The 21,897-nt window shown below is 41.5% G+C and overlaps 2 protein-coding genes and 1 pseudogene across 2 annotated transcripts; 2 read left to right on the forward strand and 1 right to left on the reverse strand.

The window, feature by feature from the left end:
• The first annotated feature begins 204 nt into the window (after nt 1-204).
• LOC120056953 lies at nt 205-6,109 on the forward strand (annotated as a pseudogene).
• Nucleotides 6,110-7,261: 1,152 nt separating this feature from the next.
• LOC120049442 (proteasome subunit alpha type-4-like) lies at nt 7,262-11,226 on the reverse strand. The gene is made up of 9 exons (XM_038995711.1): nt 11,147-11,226; nt 10,678-10,706; nt 9,492-9,534; nt 9,202-9,364; nt 8,877-8,954; nt 8,618-8,706; nt 8,302-8,432; nt 7,801-7,924; nt 7,262-7,488 (listed from the first exon to the last, which is right to left on the reverse strand). Exons 2-9 carry the CDS (start codon nt 10,678-10,680, stop codon nt 7,334-7,336), a joined length of 786 nt encoding a protein of 261 aa, XP_038851639.1. The 5' UTR covers nt 10,681-10,706; nt 11,147-11,226; the 3' UTR covers nt 7,262-7,333.
• A 3,114-nt stretch (nt 11,227-14,340) lies between these two features.
• Nucleotides 14,341-18,696, forward strand: LOC120049431 (solute carrier family 25 member 44-like). Its single transcript, XM_038995701.1, has 4 exons — nt 14,341-14,557; nt 15,252-15,923; nt 16,184-16,311; nt 16,641-18,696. Exons 2-4 carry the CDS (start codon nt 15,293-15,295, stop codon nt 16,830-16,832), a joined length of 951 nt encoding a protein of 316 aa, XP_038851629.1. The 5' UTR covers nt 14,341-14,557; nt 15,252-15,292; the 3' UTR covers nt 16,833-18,696.
• The last annotated feature ends 3,201 nt before the right edge of the window (nt 18,697-21,897 follow it).

Consider the following 21,897-nt stretch of genomic DNA (forward strand, 5'->3'; position numbering starts at 1 on the left):
GCATTTCTGCACTTGTTTTACTGTTAGGTGTTCTAGCACCATCTGCTGGAAATGTGGCGGATTGATCACCAGGGAACTCCTGTCATGATTCCAGTTTGTCTTTACACGGTGCACACACGCCAGTCGGAGAGCAGTCCAGTTCCATCTGCGCTGCACTGCAACAGAACAATTGGACAGTCTTTAGGACTACTTGGCGCTTCACGGATGGTGAATTATTCTGGCGAACGTCTATTGAATTGCTATTGTTTTGGTTGTAAGGAAATTCCTTTTTCATTATTTTGTATTTTTTCATAATGTCTGCCACTGAAGAGAGGTAAGAATTCCTGATATTGTTGATGGTTTAATTTGCGGAGCAGATTGATTACATGATTTGGACAACATTTAGCAAATATATTCATTAATATTGCAAACTTAATGTATGGTGAAATATGCTGCTGTCTAAAAACAGGAATATCTTAATTTCTACAGAGCAACAACACTTTTGCAGCTATTCTGTTGGTGTAATTCCTACAATAAATAATGCTGTTTTTTTAAGGGTGAGATTGTGCACTTCAACAGATTGTTCTATTACAGATAGCTAGCTACTTTAAAGTGATTTTTATTTGAAGTTTAAAAAAATATATATATCCTGTGACCTGTGTATCTGATAATAATGACTCGTGTAGGTCACCAGGTATAATATCCAATTTGTGGAAAGTACATGCATTCAAAACAGGGATAAGGCCAACATCTGTAGACAGACAGTCTGAAACCTGTGTTGCCCATTGTTCCTCAAAACAGTGCATCATGCATGCCTCAGGAATCACTTGTATTGACTACTGGCTCAACAGCTTCGTTTGAATGATTAATGAACCACTATCCAATGATAAAATATCAATAGCAAATCCATCTCCATTTTACATCACTGTAACATAGAGCAGTTTCTTTGCATCATTTTTTCCTACAATCTCCTTTTTTAAACGTTACAAGCATTTCGCTACACCCGCAATAACATCTGCTAAACATGTGTATGTGACCAATACAATTTGATTTGATTCACAGCACATAGTAGGGCTATGAGAATCTCTGCCACAGCATAATTCCAGCCACCGGATCTGTCCCTGTTACACAACCGCTGCTTTATGCAGACTCCTCCCCCCCTAGAGAATTAGATAAGCCACTCAGAAATAGTACCCTTGCTTGAATGGATAGTAGACTCTCTCCTCCCACAGTGCAGCACACTGAGATGCTGTTAATAATATGTGGGTGGTCAGTTAGATAGTTAGATGGACCTGAGCCCTACTTTTCTAGAAAGTTCTATAGGTGTCTTGTTGTGATGTGTTTTCAGTATACAGCACAGGAGGTTGGTGGCACCTTAATTGGGAAGGACGGACTCGTGGTAATGGCTGGAGTGGAGTCAGTGGAATGGTATCAAATACATTTGTTTGATGCCATTCCATTTGCTCCGTTCCAGACATTATTATGAGCCGTCCTCCCCGTCAGCAGCCTCCACTGGTATATAGGTCAGGTTAGAGGTTACATGTCCACTAGCACACACTAGGTCATGGTTTCCTAGCCAGGCTCTTAATTCCTGACCTAATTCCCTCTCTGCCAGTGAGCTGTAAATAATGAGTTTTTTAAAGGTTGGTTTAGTACAATAACAGAAACATGTTATAGTTTTGAGTGTGCATGCCAAATGTGGGGTGTTTTGAGTGAACAAACTCTGCTGACATTCTTCATTACATTTTTAATTGGAAGTACAATAGGCTACGTAGCTTTAATCCCAGCCTGAATATACAGTACAATAGCACTCTGAGGTGAAAGGCTTTTTTTGGTCAGGCTAGTGTCTCTACTGTTTTTATTTGAACTGGTACCCTATGCTAACTGACCATCCTATCCAAAGCCACTTACATTACAATAACTTTAGCATGACTTACCCAACATCACCTTGTTGCTCTGTGTACCGCCAGTCCCATGTTGGTGTCATATATGGGCTGCTCCAAACGCCAGGCTCCAGGGCCTCTGTGGTGCTCCTGATGCCCCTCACCCACCGCTGAAGATCCCAGGTGGGCGAGGGACTGGCAGGGATCCCCCTCTCCATGTGCTCCTTCACAAAGTGAGTCCCTATAGGGCCCCATCCCAATAGCCAAACAATGTATTATTCCTCCATTGAAGTTATCAATCAAAGATATGAGAGAATTGGATTGGTTAAAGCAATGGGGTTAGAAACTTGAATTTCACTAATCTAAACACATAGGTCATAAGGGAAGAAATTAGGAAGGATGTCTGTTTTAATAACCATGAGGATTTTCCAAAGATGAATGTTAAAAATTAGCAAATTTTGTCAAAAGATACATTGCATCTTACTGTTTAGCTTTATAGCCATAAGGCCACAGGCCCTTCACTTGATTTATGCTCCATCTACCATTTGAGAGACTGCAGTCAGTTTACATGGTCTGTTTACCTACTTGTTAACATGTTCAGGGATGTGGGTCACTGTGTCACTGTGTCAGGTGCCAAAACCCACTCTCATTAACCCAGAAAGCTAGTGAACCACAAAATGACACGAGCCCAAAGACACTCAGCATTCCTACACACACCCAAAATCATGCTCTTAAAGTTAGGTTAATCCTTGCTACTTTTAGTAGTGAACAAGTGACCCTTGTACACAAGGACAAGTTTCATCCTAGACTGCCTGGAATGACTCAAAATGGGAGAACAGGCAGAGAATGGCTTGAATATCGCTATGTGTAATTTACAGGTTAATGTCGCTATGTGTACAGGTTAATATCGCTATGTGTACAGGTTAATATCTCTATGTGTACAGGTTAATGTCACTATGTGTATAGGTTAATATCGCTATGTGTACATGTTAATGTCACTATGTGTACAGGTGAATGTCGCTATGTGTATAGGTTAATGTCAGTCACTGTGTCGATCAAACAGCAATGGTGAAGAGAGTAATTCTGCTGGAGGTCCATTGGTTGGAAAATATTACGCTCATAGGCAATAATCATAACAGGAATCCCTTATTTGAGCTAGATGCTAGATCAGGCTAAAGTGTAACCTACCTAGTTCCTAGATAGAAAGCTAACAAAGACATATGTTATGGGTCGAAACCTTGTCCATCTAATAACTGTGGAAGTTCTGTATCGAACAGTGTGCCAACACGTTTTGCATCCCTCTCTCAGGATGGAAGGCTGACAGTGACCCAGGTGACCTCTGTGCGTGGATCGCTCCCCATCCTGCACTTTCACTACCAGCTGAGCGAGCAACGCAATGCATGCTGGGAGACTATGTTCACCTCAGACAGCCTCTTCCTAGAGATCCCAGAGGGGTCACTCCCTGAGGGCAGCAAAGAGGGGTGAGGAGGAACTGCCATCTATCCTCGCTGGCTTAATAATCATGCATACATACACCTGTTATAACCATGCATTATGCCATCAGTAAGGCTGGAATTAAGTCTAAAAAAATACATTTTAAAGATTTTAAATGAAAAAACGTGCACTTTCAAACAACAGCAAACAACAAATTATTATTTACAATGATGGCCTTCCAAGAGACAAAAGGCCTCCTGCTGGGATGGGGGCTGGGATTAGAAATACAAATGTAGCACAAAACACGCATCACGACAAGAGACACCACTACATAAAGAGAGACCTAAGACAACAACACAACATGACAACACAACATGACAACACAGCATGGCAGCAACACATGACAACACAGCATGGTAGCAACACAACATGACAACACAGCATGGTAGTAGCACAACATGGTGGCAGCACAAACATGGTAGAAACATTGTTGGGCACAGACAACAGCACAAAGAGCAAAAAGGTAGAGACAACAATACAGCACCTGAAGCAGCCACAAGTGTCAGTAAGAGTGTCCATGATTGAGTCTTCAAATGTAGTGATGGAGATAAAACGGTCCAGTTTTTGCAGCTCGTTCCAAATGGTACAGAACATCTAGCTGCTCGAGAGCACCCTTACCCGCCGATCTATAAATTACGTCTCCGTAATCTAGCATGGGTAGGATGGTCATCTGAATTAGGGTTAGTTTGGCAGCTGGGGTGAGGAGCGATTGCGATAGAGGAAACCAAGTCTAGATTTAACCTTAGCCTGCAGCTTGGATATGTGCTGTACTGGGTGGAGCTCCAGAGGACTACTTTGGGAGAATCCTGCACATTACAGTGTACATGAGTATGGAAGGGAACACAAAGGAGCAACACTTACATTTGAGATACACCCCTATCTTCTTTCCCCTCTTCTCTCTTATCAGACTCACCAGTCTCCTCGTGTTCTCGGAAGAAAAGTTACGAGTCAGCCATGTGTTTCTGTGGTTCTCCAAAAGCAGACTGGATCAAGGTATGTCGAAGTCTAGACACATTTTCTTTCATGTGTACTGCATACATCTGGCCCTTCTTTGGACACTGTGTTAACAAACCTCCAAACGAGCTTCAACGCCATACAACACTCCGTCCGTGGCCTCCAACTGCTCTTAAGCGATAATAAAACCGTTCGCTGCCCGCACCCGCCCCCCCGACTAGCATCACTACTCTGGACGGTTCTGACTTAGAATATGTGGACAACTACAAGTACCTAGGTGTCTGGCTAGACTGTAAACTCTCCTTCCAGACTCACATTAAACATCTCAAATCCAAAATTACATCTAGAATCGGCTTCCTATTTCGCAAAACAAAGCCTCCTTCACTCACGCCGCCAAACATACCCTCGTAAAACTGTCATTTGTCATTTATAAAATAGCCTCCAACACTCTACTCAGCAAACTGGATGCAGTCTATTAGAGTGCCATCCGTTTTGTCACCAAAGCCCCATATACCACCCACCATTGCGACCTGTATGCTCTCGTCAGCTGGCCCTCGCTACATATTCATCGCCAGACCCACTGGCTCCAGGTCATCTATAAGTCTATGCTAGGTAAAGCTCTTCCTTATCTCAGCTCACTGGTCACGATAACAACACCCACCCGTAGCACGCGCTCCAACAGGTATATTTCACTGGTCATCCCCAAAGCCAACACCTCCTTTGGCTGCCTTCCCTTCCAGTTCTCTGCTGCCAATGACTGGAACGAATTGCAAATAATCACCGAAGTTGGAGACTTATATTTCCCTCACTAACTTTAAACATCAGCTATCTGAGCAGCTAACCGATCACTGCAGCTGTACATAGCCCATCTGTAAATAGCCCATCCAATCTACCTACCTCATCCCCATATTGTTTTTATTTACTTTTCTGCTCTTTTGCACACCAGTATTTCTACTTGCACATCATCATCTGCACATATATCACTCCAGTGTTAATTTGCTAAATTGTAATTATTTTGCTACTATGGCCTATTTATTGCCTTACCTCCTCACGCCATTTGCACACACTGTATGTAGACTTTCTTTTTTTTCTATTGTGTTATTGACTGTACGCTTGTTTATTCCACGTGTTGTTTGTCACACTGCTTTGCTTTATCTTGGCCAGGTCGCAGTTGTAAATGAGAACTTGTTCTCAACTAGCCTACCTGGTTAAATAAAGGTGTAATATATATTTTTAAATGGGCTTTATATTAGACACATTATTCAATTAGTTGAATGATTTATTGATAAAAATGAATGTCACGTTAGTGACCTCTAACCGTACTGGTGTTAAAAAAAACATCAGGAATAATGCAAAGTGCACACTAACATTGAAAAAGGGAAACTGAATTTAGACACTGTCTGAACAGTCACGTTAACAATCCTATGTTTTCTACATCTTTCCAGCACTCCTTACCAGGACTTTCCACTACATAGGATTTGAGATTGTGAAACCAGGCCACCCTCTGATACCACCCCGAGCAGACCTTGTGTTTTTGGGCTACTCCATGAGTCCAACATGCCCGGAGTCAGAGGAAGATTGATGTTTGGGTTGATCAGGAGGGGATCACTCATCTGTTGCTCTGACCCAATAGTCTCTTTTCCATGCCTACCTGACCTTTATGTTTTTTTTCCTGTGGTGGTGATAGATAGGAAACAAGGAAAGGAAGCTATTTAAGCATATTGGGACAAGACCCGTCTCTCTCTTTCTCTCTGCACTTCTCATATGTACTGCTGTAGTCATGACAGAGAGCAAGCCATTAATTCTGTAGACCTCTTTGGTGATAGAACCTTCAAGGAGATTGATCCTATTAGGCGGCTGCGTTCTTGACATCTTGCATGTTGTCGCCTGTGTGGCTCAGTTGGTAGAGCAGGGTTGTGGGTTTGATTCCCCCAGGGGAACAGTATAAAAAAATATGCACTCACTACTGTAAGTCTCTCTGGATAAAAGAATCTGCTAAATGACTAAACTGTAAATGTTGCCACAGCTTCTAGTACAAGTGGGACACTCAGTGCTAAAAATATTAACTTAAACTCCACAGTGCAGCTAAAGGTGAGGGACTGTAATAATATAAAACTACAGTGCACTGGAAGAGTGGGCTAAGAGCAATATGGCACATAATATTGGAATCTAGATGTCTGGATAATTAAATTATGGGTACGCTTTCAGGACTATTTCTTTGACTGAACCGCTGCAACAAAGTGCAAATGTCTCCATTGTCTTGAATTGAGTGATTGATCCATGTAAACTCCCATTATTGACATGCAGACTTCAAGACTAGTTAAGTCAGTGACAATACATCACTTAACTGTAATGTTGCTCACACTTACAGGTTTAGCAGAGGTCAGGGGAGCACAACACAGACTGTGTACTGGACTCACTTTCCATTCTGCTTGTGCATTCAGTTGAGAAGATTAGGCTGCACATGTGAAAGCAAGAACCTACATTCCCCTGTAGCTGATTCAACTTACGTACTATGCACACACTCTCTTCCTACTTTTTAAACTATTGTGTCCTAGAATTTCTATATACATTTTAGATTTCCATGTTCATGTAATGACACTAAAGATGGAATAAAATTCCTGTTATACCTCTGTTCTTGTCGGTATTGTGTTTTGGCACTTAACACTAGTTAACAGCCCATGTGTAATGATGTGAATCCAATTATATTGGTTGTTCTAAGTGAAACAAGCTGAACTTAATTACAAGTGCTTTAAAACGTTTTGCTACCGTGTGCCCTACTGAACATGACCCAGCTCACAACAGTGAAATTCTCTAAACAATCAGGACATACCCTGTGGCATTAATCTTTCCCTTGCCTTGGCTTTTGAGAAGTCTGCCTGGATACACAATAGTTATCACACCATAATGAAACTACAGATTCTATCAGCACATTTGGTTTCAATGTTTTAATAAAGAAAAAGACAAACAAGCGCGTAACACATTACGGGATTTTTAGGAAAGTATGAATTCGAAATACGTGTTTATTTGTCCTTCTCCTTCTGTTCTTTGTCTTTCTTGTCCTTCTCGGCCTTGGCCTCTTCAGCCTCGTGTCTTTTGATCAGCTCCTCCACCTCTTTCTGTTTCAGCACCTTGATCTTGGTCTTTCCGTCTTCTCGCGTCAGGGTGGCTATTTCCACTGGGGAGGTCAAGATATCCATGAGTCATACAGTCTATGTTCATAACTCAGGCTGCATTACAGACGTATCGGTTAATATGCATATCTCTAGACACATTTATTATATACATTGTGTGCATCATGTACAACAGCTGATGATGTCTAATGTTTTAGACGTCATCATCACTAGCCTACTCTCCATAGAACAGCTGTGAATTAGGATAACACTGTCCCACTCTATACAACATCTCCAGTCTGTGTTTACTCAGTGTGCTCCAAGGCAGGACGGGCTCAGGAGTTGTTTAGAACGGTGATGTCAGGTGTAGATCTTACCTTTCTCCGCCGAGAGCTTGCTGACGTCCATGGTCTTGTTCAGGACTTTGACAGCCAACGCCAGGGCAGAGGACAGCGACATCTCACCCTCTTTGAAATCCTGCTTCAACATGGACACTGCAGCCTGGGGGCGAAGAAGACAACATGATGATTTATACAAACGTGTGGGTCTAATTCTGAATGCTGATTGGTTAAATTTGTTTTTCAGCCGGTGTCTATTCCACAAGTTACCACAGGCTAAAACCTCATTATCACTCGATGAGATAATTGTGTCTATTTTCATTGAGAGGGAGTATGCCACTTAGGCAGCCATAAGTCTGACTTCCAGCAAAGGGGCTGAATTATTGAAATATTATGCCATAAAAGTATCAGCTATATGTTAATTCTCAGTCAACACTGTAGCACCATCTACTGTGACGTTTCACGTCGTTACTTTGTGGCAATGCTGCTGCCAAAACATGTGTGCATTGTGCCAATGTTGATGACAGCAAACAGGCTTACCGCACTATTGTTGCCGATGCAAGTAGCCTTCCAGCCTCCATAGTTCCCACTGGGGTCACTCTGGTACAGCTGGAAGCCGTAGTGTTTGTCCCAGCCCATGTACAGCAGAGACACTCCAAACGGCCTCTTCCCTGAAGACACACAACACATCAAATACAATCAAACCTGTGCTTACTCTAACTGTACTCTAATGACTCTGGTATGTTCTTTTCCACACAGCCCTTTGGTCCAATATGGTTTCAGCAACAATGTAACCAGGGTGGTGTTTACTAGAGAACCCAACTGAGGTGTTTGTGTCATTTGTCTTATAGCTAACCTCCAAACTGTGTGTAGGCCTGTTTGATGTCACACAACGCTGTCACCAACTGCTCACAGGGGATTGGCTCCTGGTACTGCAGTAGATATCTGTGTGAATTAAAAAACACATACACATTATCTGTCAGATAAACAGACACGGTGCTAGATTACTAGAGGTGCCTTGTTGGTCTTGCACTAACACTGTACATTGCTTTGTATACAAATTAATGAACAAATGGGTCACAGGTAGAGACCGTGGACTTTACTACCCAACGTACCTCTGTGCTATTAGCCTCAGCTCATTGGTTAGAACGTTAGCATCGGAGGTGATTCCGGCAACACTGCAAGCCATGTCTCTGAAAGGATAAAGGGTACGACACCAAATCACAGAGCAGCCCATGGGTATAATGTAGCAGCATGTCTGACATCACCCCAGCTTCAGAGTAGGAGTGCTGATCTAGGATCAGTTTAGTCTTTCTGATCATAATAATAATGCAGACCTGATCCTAGATCAACACTCCTAGTCTTGAGACGCTTTATGAGAAGATCCTGATCTGCAGTGCTACATATAAGCCTGGCAAGAGAGACTATGGTCATACTCACTCATTGAGCTTGTAGATCTTCTCTGAAAAGAAAACCTCATCAAGCAGCTTGTGGATGTTCCGCCTCTCTGCAGCCAACAGCACTCCGTCATTGGCTAAAATCCCAAGACATGAGCCGGCGTGGCCAATAGCCTCCATGGCATACTCCACCTGATATAAGCGCCCTGTAAAACAGCAACAATGATTTGTTATGTCTGACATGGTTGCTCAGAGGAGAACACTTGACAATATAGTCTTGAATGTGATGGTAACATTGATTATGAAAATCGTTATTAGAAAGATAACACTTGCCTTCAGGTGAGAAAATGGTAGTCCGGGAATCATATCTACGAGACTACAAAAACAAATAAGTGTCAATTTCCCAAGAAAGCACCCAAGTAAAAGTTGCAAGGTAGTCAATTGCATCATATTAAACATGTACAGGTAAGTGCCAAAATAAAGGAAACACTTGAGTAAACGAGAGATACAAGGTATATTGAAAGCAGGTGCTTCAACCCAGATGTGGTTCCCGAGTTAATTAAGCAAATAAAATGTACCCAGTTTTTTGGGCTACCATGGCTAGAAGAGATCTCAGTGACTGAAAGAGAAGTCTCAAAGGAGCATAGGGGGTTTAAAGGGTGTGTGTGTGTCAGTCACCAGTTCTCAACACAATTCAACACTAATGGGAGATTCTGGAGATTCTTACGGGAGATTCTGGAGAAGTGCCTGAGACCCCTATTAAACAAAACACCAAATGATGGAAGTTCTCATAAAAGTATGGTGTCACATCCCTCCAATAGAGTTCCAGACACTTGTAGAATCTATGCGATGGCGCATTGCTGCTGTTCTGGCAGCTCGTGGTGGTCCAGCGCCCTATTAAAGTTGCACTATGAAGAAATCGCTCCGCCATTTCCTGGTTGCTAAAACGCTAATCGTTCGCCTACTTTTAGTTTGACAAAATAAGCTAGTATAGTGTAGAGCCCTCAAACTCAACTCTGGACCTCGACGCCAGTTCCACTACTATTTTTTTCCATTGTTCCTCTCTGGTCAGGAACTGATTTAGACCTGGGACACCAGGTGGGTGCAGCTAATTATCAGGCAGAACAGAAAACCAGCAGGCTCCAGACCTCGTAGGGCAAGAGTAGAATATCCCTGGTGTGGAGAATCATTGTATCATCTAAACTGCTGTGAAATATATTTTCCATAAACAAAAGTTGTAATTTTAGCTGTTTGAAACTGGTACAAAACAGAAAGTAAAAGATGCAAAAACAAAACTTAGCGAAAAAAGCATTGAAATAGCGCACATAGAACAGATCTACTGCTTCTTAGACTTGCTTTGAAATAGAATGATAAATCTATAACTCACATTTTTGTGAATTTGGTCGGGTCGCCCAAAAAGTTACATATTGCCACTTTAAGACACTATGTTGGTGTTTCCTTTATTTTTGAAGTTACTTGTACATTACAGATAGCGACGTTAACGTAGCTAGCTACTTACCATGATTCAGCCTGCCTGTAAAATAAAACCTGCGAAACAAATAATTCCAATAATATTAATGAAGTTCCATAATGCAAAGCTCAAGTGCTGCTGTCAAATGGGGGCATGGCAAATCATGACTACTGTTTATTAGACAGGTGCTGGTAAGTTAGCGAACTATATTTGATTAAAGTATAGCTAGCTAGCCAATTAGAAAGTTAACATATAGTTACAGTGGTAGCTCAATTAGCTAGAGTAGTAAACGTTAGCGAAGTAACATTAACGTTACTTCATTCTTACAAGGCAATTGTTAAACAGAAATATGCTTGCTAGCTAGCATGCTAACCCTTAGCTAGCTATCTTCACAATGACTGGAGAGGCTAGCTGACTTTTGGCGCCGTTTTTAACAAGAAATCACGTTTTGGCAATTTATGATATTTTTATAGTAAACATGTGGCTAAACAGACAGGAATATAAAACACCTATTTACCTTAGCTAGCCTGATGTTGTAGTTTGTTGCTGACACACCGTTGTGAAGCAAGCAAGAACAACTAAGAACTTCCGTGTCCCATATTTGTGGAGTCCTTCAGAATAAAAGTTCCGTCCTATATAGTTTGTAAATTAATAATTACGGTGAAAATGTGCACAATTATCAATATATTTTATACTAGTTATCATACAAAGAAAAATGTAAAGTATTTCTATAAGATATGTCATTTATTTATTTTTTCAAGCCTAAATAGTTAACAATGTTTTTTTTGTGTGTACTCCTATCATTTATTGCATACAAAATCCGTACAAAATTATCTGTACTCTGTGTCGCAGTAATAGGGTGTCCATTCTATTCAGGAGCACTTTTAGTTTCCAAATCCACAGAGTTTACACCCAGAGGAGCGCCACTGCTCATTTTGCGGGCCCTAAAGAGTGGCCCATCAACTTAAAACCAATAATTTATTTATATTGTACATACATATTGCACAATAAACAATTATCTGTAGGTTGTGTCACAGTAGAATGGGGGGGGGGGGTCCATTCTACTCAGGAACACTTCTAGTTTCCTCTCGGTGTAAACCAGTGGAGGCTATTCAGAGGAGGAAGGGAAGGACCATCCTCCTCAATGAATTTCCTCAATGAATTTCAACAAATTGTTTAACATTAAATTTATCATTTTTAGAAAGAATCAATCAAGTTTATTTTATATAGCCCTTCGTACATCAGCTAATATCTCGAAGTGCTGTACAGAAACCCAGCCTAAAACCCCAAACAGCTAGCAATGCAGGTGTAGAAGCACGGTGGCTAGGAAAAACTCCCTAGAAAGGCCAAAACCTAGGAAGAAACCTAGAGAGGAACCAGACTATGAGGGGTGGCCAGTCCTCTTCTGGCTGTGCCGGTTGGAGATTATAACAGAACTATGCCAAGATGTTAAAAAATGTTCATAAGTGACAAGCATGGTCAAATAATAATCATGAATAAATGTCAGTTGGCTTTTCATAGCCGATCATTAAGAGTTGAAAAACAACAGGTCTGGGACAGGTGGCGGTTCCATAACCGCAGGCAGAACAGTTGAAACTGGAATAGCAGCAAGGCCAGGCGGACTGGGGACAGCAAGGAGGCATCATGCCCGGTAGTCCTGACGTATGGTCCTAGGGCTCAGGTCAGGTCTGGGACAGGTGAGAAAGAACTATACTAAATATATTCACGTCACCAAATAATCTATGAAAACACACTGTTTTGCAATGAAGGTCTACAGTAGCCTCAGCAGCACTCTGCAGGGTAGTGCCATGGTGTAGCCAGAGGACAGCTAGCTTCTGTCCTCCTCTGGGTACATTGACTTCAATACAAAACCTTGGAGGCTCATGGTTCTCACCCCCTTCCATAGACTTACACAGTAATTATGACAACTTCTGAACAATGTCCTCCAACCTATCTAATCTCTTGCAGCATGAACTGACATGTTGTCCACCCAATCAAAGGATCAGAGAATGAATCTAGTACTGAAAGCATAAAATACAGCTAGCTAGCACTGCAGTGCATAAAATGTTGTGAGTAGTTATTAGTAACTACTGTTGTTGGTTTGGCGTCAAATAGCCACTCTTTATGTGTTATTTGACGAATCTCAGTTTTCCATGTGGGTTTTATGATGTAATGTCAACTTTATACGTTTATATCCCGGGAACATTCAATTTCCAACTCACCCACAGCAATTCTCCATAAATCTGTTGTGGATTACCCAGAATCCCATACCTTTATCACTCAGTGTATTATACAATGTAAACACACTAATCTACCAGGTGGCATAATACCCATTTTATGCAGGAATGTAAGAATTTAATTACACCTTTACAGAGGCAAGAGTGTGCAAGGCGTTATTGAATGTGGCACTGTCTGTCACCTTGATTACTCTAATTTCTCTCGACCAGTGCGCCTACACTTTAATTTGTAGGCTAGGTTGAAGCAACCTCATGATGGGTATAGGGAAAATTTGAGTATCATGTAGTAGCCTAAACCTATCGATGTTACATTGAGCTGTGTAAATGGAATATGAATGACAGTCATCCAATATGCTGTAATAGAAATAAGGCCATGCTCATAGAAAAAAATTGTTTTCCCTCATCTTAAAGGTAAACTGTGTTGATTTGGAAACTAAAAGTGAGTAGAATGGACCTCCTTTTACTGCGACACAACGTACAGATAATTGTGTACGGTGCAATATGTATTGCCAGTATGAAAAAACGATTGGATTCAAACTGATTGGCCACTTTAAGGGCTGATTAGCAGCGACGCTCCTCTCGTGTAATGCCGCGTTCACAACAACGGGGAACTCTGAAAAATACGAGGTCAAATCAAGTCTCATTTATTTTGAACACACTGAAGTCGGAAGTCGGATATTTCACTTTTGTATATTATCTACTTCACTTGCTTTGGAAATGTTAACATATGCCAAAGAAGCCCCTTGAATTGATTTCCGAGTTCCGAGTTGTTTTGAACGCGGCACAAACTGTGGATTTGGAAATTAAAAGTGTTCCTGAGTAGAATGGACCCCTTTTACTGCGACACAAAGCACATGAAATTGTGTATTACTGTGCAGTATATTCAATATGAAAAACTTACTGAATATTATGCAATACAAATGGACTAATTAACAATGGGATTTAAACGTGTTTTCTAAAGTTGATTATTGTAATTATACGAAATATATATATTGTTATTACTATTATTATTAATAGTAGAATAAATCATGTTTTGTTATTTGTATTACGTTTGTTACCATGATAACTATCTAATAATAATTTTTGTTTATGCTGTTAACTATAATGTCAATTCTAAACATGTATTTGTGCTATGAAGGCGATTAACTTTATTACATTTTTTATATTGTTAAACAAAATTCTAACTCTGCTAACATTTCCTCATAAAATGTTACGTTTTCATTGCGGGACTTTCATTTTGAAGGAAAATCGCCGAGGTTACGGCCTTATTCTTGCTAGGTTTTGCTTATTCTTGTTGGCTGAACGGAGGTCTGACACACGGGGCATAGAGTTTAGAAAAAGCTATCTCATTGGCAATGAACCGGTCTAAGAAAATACCTTATAGCGCCATCTATCGTCAAGGTGGTGTCTCTCTGTGGTAGCGCAGTACAGTGGAGGAGAAAAGTTCAATTATTTAAAAAAAACCTCGCTTGCTGAGCAAAACGAAAAAACGACACCTGCTGGAAACCACAAATGTTTTTCCCAGTTAACCCTCTCGCGTTGCCTCTTCCTCTGGTTTAGTTCTCCAACATACCATCAAATCATAACCCGGATAGATATCTCTAAATTCGGTATCGCTTTCCTCACCTGCTGATATGACATTGCTATTCCGACTATGTATATAATATTTTGATATACATTTGTCCAACGAGGTAAGTTAAAGGTTGCTTGTTTCAAATAGTTAACGGTTAGCCTGCTCGCTAGCAAGGAAATCAACCAACGCATAGCTGGCTAGCTAGCGATAGCTAGTGACTGGATGCATTATTATTGGCCAGCTAGCGAGCCAATTTGTGGTTACATACAGTCTGACCTACTGTTTACACATGCACAAGTATTCAACCTGTGCATTGTTAGTTAGCTACTATTTCAGTGTTATTTCCGGATTGCGCGATTGAAAAGTAGGCTCTTTGGTTTAGGGAACATTGTGTCCTGTGACCTGCAACTAGCAGTAGCTTGTAATGTTAGCGCATAACTACTTCAGCTAGAGAGCACATTGAAGTTCCCCATCAATGCGCGATCTGTTTTTACCTCGTCAGGCATTTGATAACATGGTCATGACTGCTACGAAGCAGTACAGTGTGTGTATGACCTTTGATCCTTCCTAACACAAACCCAGTCAGTTTAGACATCGCTCATTTCCCAAGGAGACTTGGGAGATAATGAGTGACACACCACACAACACAGGCCTTGTTTTCTGATGTAGTAGTTTGTGAATCATTGTCATGACACTGGTACAACCTTCAGACCTAATGCCATCTTTAATTCATTCAAAGTTGATGCATTCCAACGTTGTGCTACCTCTTGGAGGAAACCGTTGACAGTGTTGTGTGGTCTGTATTTCCCCAGGTAGAGGCTAGTCTGATGAGGGGGCTCTCCAGAAAGGCAGGATGCAACAGAACAGGAACATCCAGATCATTGAATGGGAAGACCTGGACAAGAGGAAGTTCTACTCCTTCGGGGTATTCATGACCATGACCATCCGGGCCACCGTCTACCCGGCCACCCTCATCCGCACCAGGCTGCAAGTGCAGAAGGGCAAGTCGCTCTACAACGGGACCTTCGATGCCTTCTTCAAGATCCTGCGGGCCGAGGGCGTGCGGGGCCTCTACCGCGGCTTCATGGTCAACACCTTCACTCTCATATCGGGCCAGGCTTACATCACCACCTACGAGCTGGTGAGGAAATACGTCTCCAACTATTCCAAGGACAATACCGTCAAGTCTCTGGTGGCTGGTGGCGCGGCATCCCTGGTCGCACAAACCATCACTGTCCCCATAGACGTGATTTCCCAGCAGCTGATGATGCAGGGCCAAGGGAAGCACCTGACTCGCTTCCGGGTCAAGCTCAAAACGGAGGCCGACGGGAAGACCAAAATGGCATTTGGCCAAACCAGGAACATGATTGCTCAGATCTTTGCGGCCGACGGTTTCCGAGGCTTCTACAGGGGATATGTGGCCTCCCTTCTAACATACATCCCAAATAGCGCGGTCTGGTGGCCTTTTTATCACTTTTACGCAGGTAAAAAGGAGTGTTTGTTTACAAGGATATTTATCCAAGGATCGAGTTCCCGGACACAGGTTAAGCCTGGTCCTGGACAAAGCGCTTCATTGAGCTTTGAGTCCTGGATTAGGTTTAATCCGGGAAACCGTCCCTTAATGTTATTATTACTATTTTCTTCAAGAAGGGTCGGAGATTAATAATGTCTTATATCTTTATAGTCAACATACATTGTCTATAAGTAGCATTTCAAAGCACAAATCTTCCACAACGTTTCACAGAACAGCTATCCAAAATGGCGCCCAGTGACTGCCCTCATCTACTACTCCAAGCCATGGCCGGACCACTAGCTGCTGCGACTGCATCCACTGTCACCAACCCCATGGATGTGGTCAGAGCTAGAGTGCAGGTAGAGTGCAACTTCAGCTAAATGCACTAGTGGAATGTAATGGGGTAAAGGGTCTGTTTGGATAGCCACATGTGGCCATCATTGGGGCCACTGTTTTCTCTAACAGATGTTAGTGGCACAGAGTCTAATCAGGGATAGGCAACCCTGGTCATGGAGTGCCACAGGCACATATTATTTTTTTTATTCAACAAAATCCTGCAGTGGCTGTTGCACTCCACGACCAGAGTTTCCTACCCCGGGTCTAAATCCTGGCATAGCAAATCGAATTTTACACAAAAAAATGAACATGAATAAATACCTTTGTAACAACAGCCTTGTGTGGGTGGCAGGTTGAAGGCAGGACCTCCGTCATCGAGACGTTCAGGCACCTGCTGGCAGAGGAGGGATTCTGGGGGATGACCAAAGGGCTGTCTGCACGCATCATATCCTCCATTCCTACCGCCATCGTTATGGTCGTGGGCTATGAAACCCTCAAGAGAGTGAGCTTGAGACCGGAGCTGGTCGACTCCAGACACTGGTAGAGGACATTAGCACCCAATCCCAAATCGACCCCTAGCCCAAACCCCCTATGCCCAAGTGAGGGGGTTAGGGGATAGGGTTTACCAATATGGAAATAGCTACAAATTTCTCACTTGAATTTTCACCACATTGTATATACAATCATAGGGGGTAAGGGACACAGATTGATTTGGGATTGGAAATTGTTGTTGTGGCCCTGATTCCAATTTGGCCTCTAGAGCTCCCCTGACCTCACCACTGCATAGGTGATAGCAATAGAGCACAATATTGGCCCAGGGACTGAAATGGAACTGGGCCAACAAGTTCTGCCTGCTTCTATTCCTTAATGGCTTCCTTGTCCTTATCATTTTGTTTGCCTTTTAAACTACTGCTGCCTTTTAGTGGGGATTTTTATCTTAAGTTGTAGGTGAATGAAGGGACAGTAGTTTGAGATTTGATGTCATTACAATGTGTAATTTGTGACCGGTGCTGAGCGATTAACTGAAATGTTGGTTATTTTTCGTTTTTTAAACAACTAATTGACCAATGTCTGTTGAATTATTTGAATTCCATTTACTTGTTTTTTTGTCTGAGCGCTATGCACAGTTTTTCTAGCGATAAATCAGATCAAGCCCGAACTGTGCAATGGAGTTGTAGTTTCCAACAGGCTAATATTCTTCATAGTTTAGTGCAGAAAACACGGTAGTCAACTACAATGACCATAATCCATTGCGTGCCTACTTGTCTGGTCTGAGACAGAAGACCGTGATCAGGTGGGATAGAAAACAGTGAGGCATCTACCTGAAAATAAATTATCCAAGATTGATAGTTGGTATTCAGCAGTCATAAAAGCATGCCTTGTTAACTTTGAAGAACTACTCAAATAGTGATTTTGTCAGACAGCATGGGCAGCAGCTCTGTAAAGATGAGATGACTTGGAATGAAATAAAGTCATCAAATAGGCTTAAAACAAATTAAATATTGAATTAAAGTCGTGAATAAATTATGCTTAATAAGTGATAAGCAGTAATGGGCAGTCACTACTGTCATGGGACTTTTAATTGTTTTACTCTGTGTTACAGTATTCAAACCACATAATGCGCAGTGCATTTAATGTAAAAAAATTAATGAAATAAAAAATATAATTTTTTTAATAACCAAACTGACCTCAAAAAGTAATCACTCAGCACTAGTTGGTTCCTTCGGTATAAACACTGAACTGATCCATCACTTCTAATGTATTTCTACTGTCTTAGTAATAGGATAGATGCTCTTAAATCTGTTTCTAGCTGCCCTCTGTAGCCTTTATCAGGTTTAGTCCTAGGAGGTAGCAACAGCAAATTGCATACACAAGTTCAGCTCAAACACACAGAACAAAACAACCAATTAGGGCACATGTTCCTCTTCTTCTTTGACTTTTCACTTGCAAAGACCCTCCCCTTTAGTCCTCCCAACCTAATCTCGTCCACCCAGCCAGCTCTCTAGCAATTGAGCCTGGGGTCAGACAAGGTTACTCCCAGCACAAAATAAAGAAGTCGGTAGAGTCACATTATTTAACAGAAATCTAGGCTATGGAGGGTAGATGTAAATGATACAATTATTATATTAGAAGTAGTACATATAACTTTGGGGTGTTTAGGGCAGCCATCTTATTGTGAATTAAAAAAAGATGTGATGTGATTCTGTAAATTATACTGTTAAAGCACATTGTTTCCAATTGTCTTCACCTCAACTCCAATATTCAATAGTTTGACCCTGGTATTTACCATTGCTGCTGTGGCAATATTAGCAATATTCAACTAATGTTGTACTGAACAATCAAGGTTGTTGGCCAATCGTGAAATGCTGTTGTAGTTTAAAATGTTGAGTAAATGACTTTTCTGCTGGTTTCAGGGTTGGTACTTTGGGAGGGATTTATTGTTAGTGTGCTGGACCACCAGTGAAGTGCTCTTTAAAGGAAGCCATGTGAGATGAGGACTCCAGGCAGAGAACAAGACGAGGCATGTCCCTTTGTGTATTGTGGCAGTAAACCTCTGAGTGCAATCTATGTATTAACTTAATCACTTCCAGCTCAAACGTGTGGTTGCACAATGTACATTTCTTTGAATTTATCAATATATTATTGTCTTAAAAGAAAATGTTATGAAGTTATTTATTGTGAAAAATATTTATATTTTCATATTTCTCTGGACAATAGCAAAGCAAAGGTTCAAACTATACTGAAGAAAAATATAAACGCAACAATTTAAAAGATTTTACTGAGCGACATGACTGGAAATACAGGTATGCATCTGTTGGTCAGAAACCTTCAAATAAATGGGTCTCACAATGGGCCTCAGGATCTCGTCACGGTATTTCTGTGTATTCAAATTGTCATCGATAAAATGCAATTGTGTTCATTGTCCGTACCTTATGCCTGCCCATACCGTAACCTCACCCCCACCATGGGGCACTCTGTTCATAACGTTGACATCAGCTAACTGCTCACCGACGTGACGCCATACACGTGGTTGTGAGGCCAATTGGACGTACTGCCAAATTCTCTAAAACGATGTTGAAGGTTTTTGATAGAGAAATTAACATTAAAGTATTTGGCAACAGCTCTGGTGGACATTCCTGCTGTCAGCATGCCAAGTACACACTCCCTCAACTTGAGACATCTGTGGCATTGTGTTGTGTGACAAAATGGCACATTTTATAGTGGCCTTTTATTGTCCCCAGCACAAGGTGCACCTGTGTAATGATCATGCTGTTTAATCAGCTTCATGATATGGCACACCTGTCAGGTGGATGGATTATCTTGGCAAAGCAGAAATGCTCACTAACAGGGATGTAAAGAAATGTGTGCACAACATTTTAAAGAAATAAGCTTTTTGGGCATATGAAATGGGACTAACACTTTACATGTTGCGTTTATATTTTTCTTCAGTGTAGTTTACATCTTACTTGCCTTCTAGGTTCATTTATGTACATTAGTATTTCTGTCTCAAATACTCTGTCGTGTATTGGAAAGGGCACTTGTTATGGGCAACAAGGCCACCCTCTTTAGAGGTTTGTTTTGTAAATCCATGCTCCCCTAGGGTGAGTAGGGACTGTAATTTAACAAGCACATTCAAAATATATAGACTACTGCCTGGAATTTTAATAACAAACTTGACCCGAAAAACAATCCAGGCAGCACACAGGCTTGTTGTTTAACAAAGTGTGTTCTGTTGTCTACACAGTGACAACCGAGTGGCTCGTTTAAAACATCTGCTATGGTCACATCACATGGCTCCAACATAATGGAGATTCACTAGAAACCAAACGGAAGAAAAAGGAGAGAAATGGGGAGAGACTAGACTTGCACTAATGAATAGGAACCAGGTTTCTTTGATGGTTTTGTGTGGCAGTTTTGTTTCACTAACTTGGGTCATTAAAACATCACGATTGGATGGCAGACTCACCTTGGTTATTCTGCTATGACTAAGGTTAAGCATGACAAATGCCCATTAAGAGAATGATAGAGGGGGTCTTTAAGCTAGTCCTTTAGGAGTCCATAGAAAAAGCCCCAGGGCTTTGAAAGGGTCCGCATTGGGCTAGCAGACATTTTGGGAGAGCACAATGCGATTCGCTGCTCTGAATGGCTAATGTCTCCTAGATGTTCTTGTGACTGGGGGGCCTTAGTATGTCTATTTGGAAGTGACGTTCTGACACACAAGGTCATGTATCTGTGTTGCTAGTTATTAGGTGAGATGGATAGGATCCATTAGAAAGGAGTCAGTTTAATTTAAATCCAATATACAGTCTTAGGGGGAAAAAGGTGCTATATATAGCCAAAAAGGGTTCTATCGCTTATTTCATATATTTCGCCCCTAAAGGTGAAACAAGCAGTAGAAGCATTTTTGGTTCTTTAAAAAATATATGTTTTTAAGAGTGTATGGTTAACTAGTGGCGCAGCGTTCTAAGGCACTGCATCTCAGTGCTAGAGGCGTCACTGCAGACCCTGGTTCGATCCCGGGACTGTATCACAACCGGCCGTGATCGAGAGTCCCATAGGGCGGTGCACAATTGGCCAAGTGTCGTCCGGGTTAGGGGAGGCCGGGGTAGGCCGTCATTCTAAATAAGAATTTGTTCTTAACTGACTTGCCTAGTTAAATAAAAACTATGTCATAGTCCCAAGTGTGCATACAGATTTCAGGGAGGATGAACATCTTGACTAAGCTGTCACCCATTCATTTGTTTGAAATATTTTGTCATTCAAATGTCTATGGATTGTCTCATCACAACCAGCAGAATACTTTCTAAATTAGAAAATGTTTATCAAATCAGTGAATTATCCCTTTAATGTGTATTTCTCCCCTCACAGCATGATACTAATAATTAAATAAGTCCACTCACTAAAAAAGCTAAAACAAAGCTGCACGAACCTCGTGAAAGGGTCATTCATTCAACGCTTAACACAAAAAATCTAACCATTTCTCTGTTTTTCTTTCCCCTACTGCTCTCTGTGTGTTCAAAGAAAAACAGCACCCAAAGACAAATCTATTGATTGATGAGACAAACTGTGGTGCACCAGCATGCATAGGGAAATAGATGGGAGCCTTTTTAATGTGACACTTCCTGGAGGGATGACAGAGTGCTCCCGGCTCTGCTCTATACATGAATTATCAACTGCTGTCTGGAAGCCACTTTGTCAAAGAGATTGATGAAGAGCCATCAGAAAGAGAACAAATCAGACTTGATGGGAGGGGGAGTGAAGCTATCAGGGCCTCTCATTCTGTGTTGGGGGGCTGTTGCAGTGAGTTGGTGAGTTGGGGGGGGGGTTCTTGGGTTGAATTGGACTTAATGGGAAATGTATTGAATGCATGTTTAGTCTGATCCTTAGCTGTAGCCAGGGAGAGAGGGCTTGTCAATGGGATGAACATTAGATGGACATTCACTCCCATCGTTTATCAAAGAAAGATCGTATCACAACGACAATATTGGAAGCCATAATTGCATTCAACACTTTATTATATTACTGTGATGGTGACATCCATGGTTCTTTTCTATGGAATTCATTCCATTTAAATGTCCTATTTGTCCTATTTATATTGCAGGCTTGAA

This window comes from Salvelinus namaycush, chromosome 1, assembly GCF_016432855.1.
Source record: "Salvelinus namaycush isolate Seneca chromosome 1, SaNama_1.0, whole genome shotgun sequence".
In the NCBI taxonomy this organism is placed as follows: domain Eukaryota; kingdom Metazoa; phylum Chordata; class Actinopteri; order Salmoniformes; family Salmonidae; genus Salvelinus; species Salvelinus namaycush.

Bases quoted from the DNA above. Each gene is read 5' to 3' on its own strand.
- LOC120049442 (XM_038995711.1), bottom strand. The intron at 9,365-9,491 runs GCAAGTGTTATC...GCTGTTTTACAG, and splicing joins TACCATTTTCTCACCTGAAG to GGCGCTTATATCAGGTGGAG. The intron at 7,925-8,301 runs GTAAGCCTGTTT...CTTCGCCCCCAG, and splicing joins GCATCGGCAACAATAGTGCG to GCTGCAGTGTCCATGTTGAA.
- LOC120049431 (XM_038995701.1), top strand. From the start codon at position 15,293: ATGCAACAGAACAGGAACATCCAGATCATTGAATGGGAAGACCTGGAC. The intron at 15,924-16,183 runs GTAAAAAGGAGT...AACGTTTCACAG, and splicing joins TTTTTATCACTTTTACGCAG to AACAGCTATCCAAAATGGCG. The intron at 16,312-16,640 runs GTAGAGTGCAAC...TGTGGGTGGCAG, and splicing joins TGGTCAGAGCTAGAGTGCAG to GTTGAAGGCAGGACCTCCGT.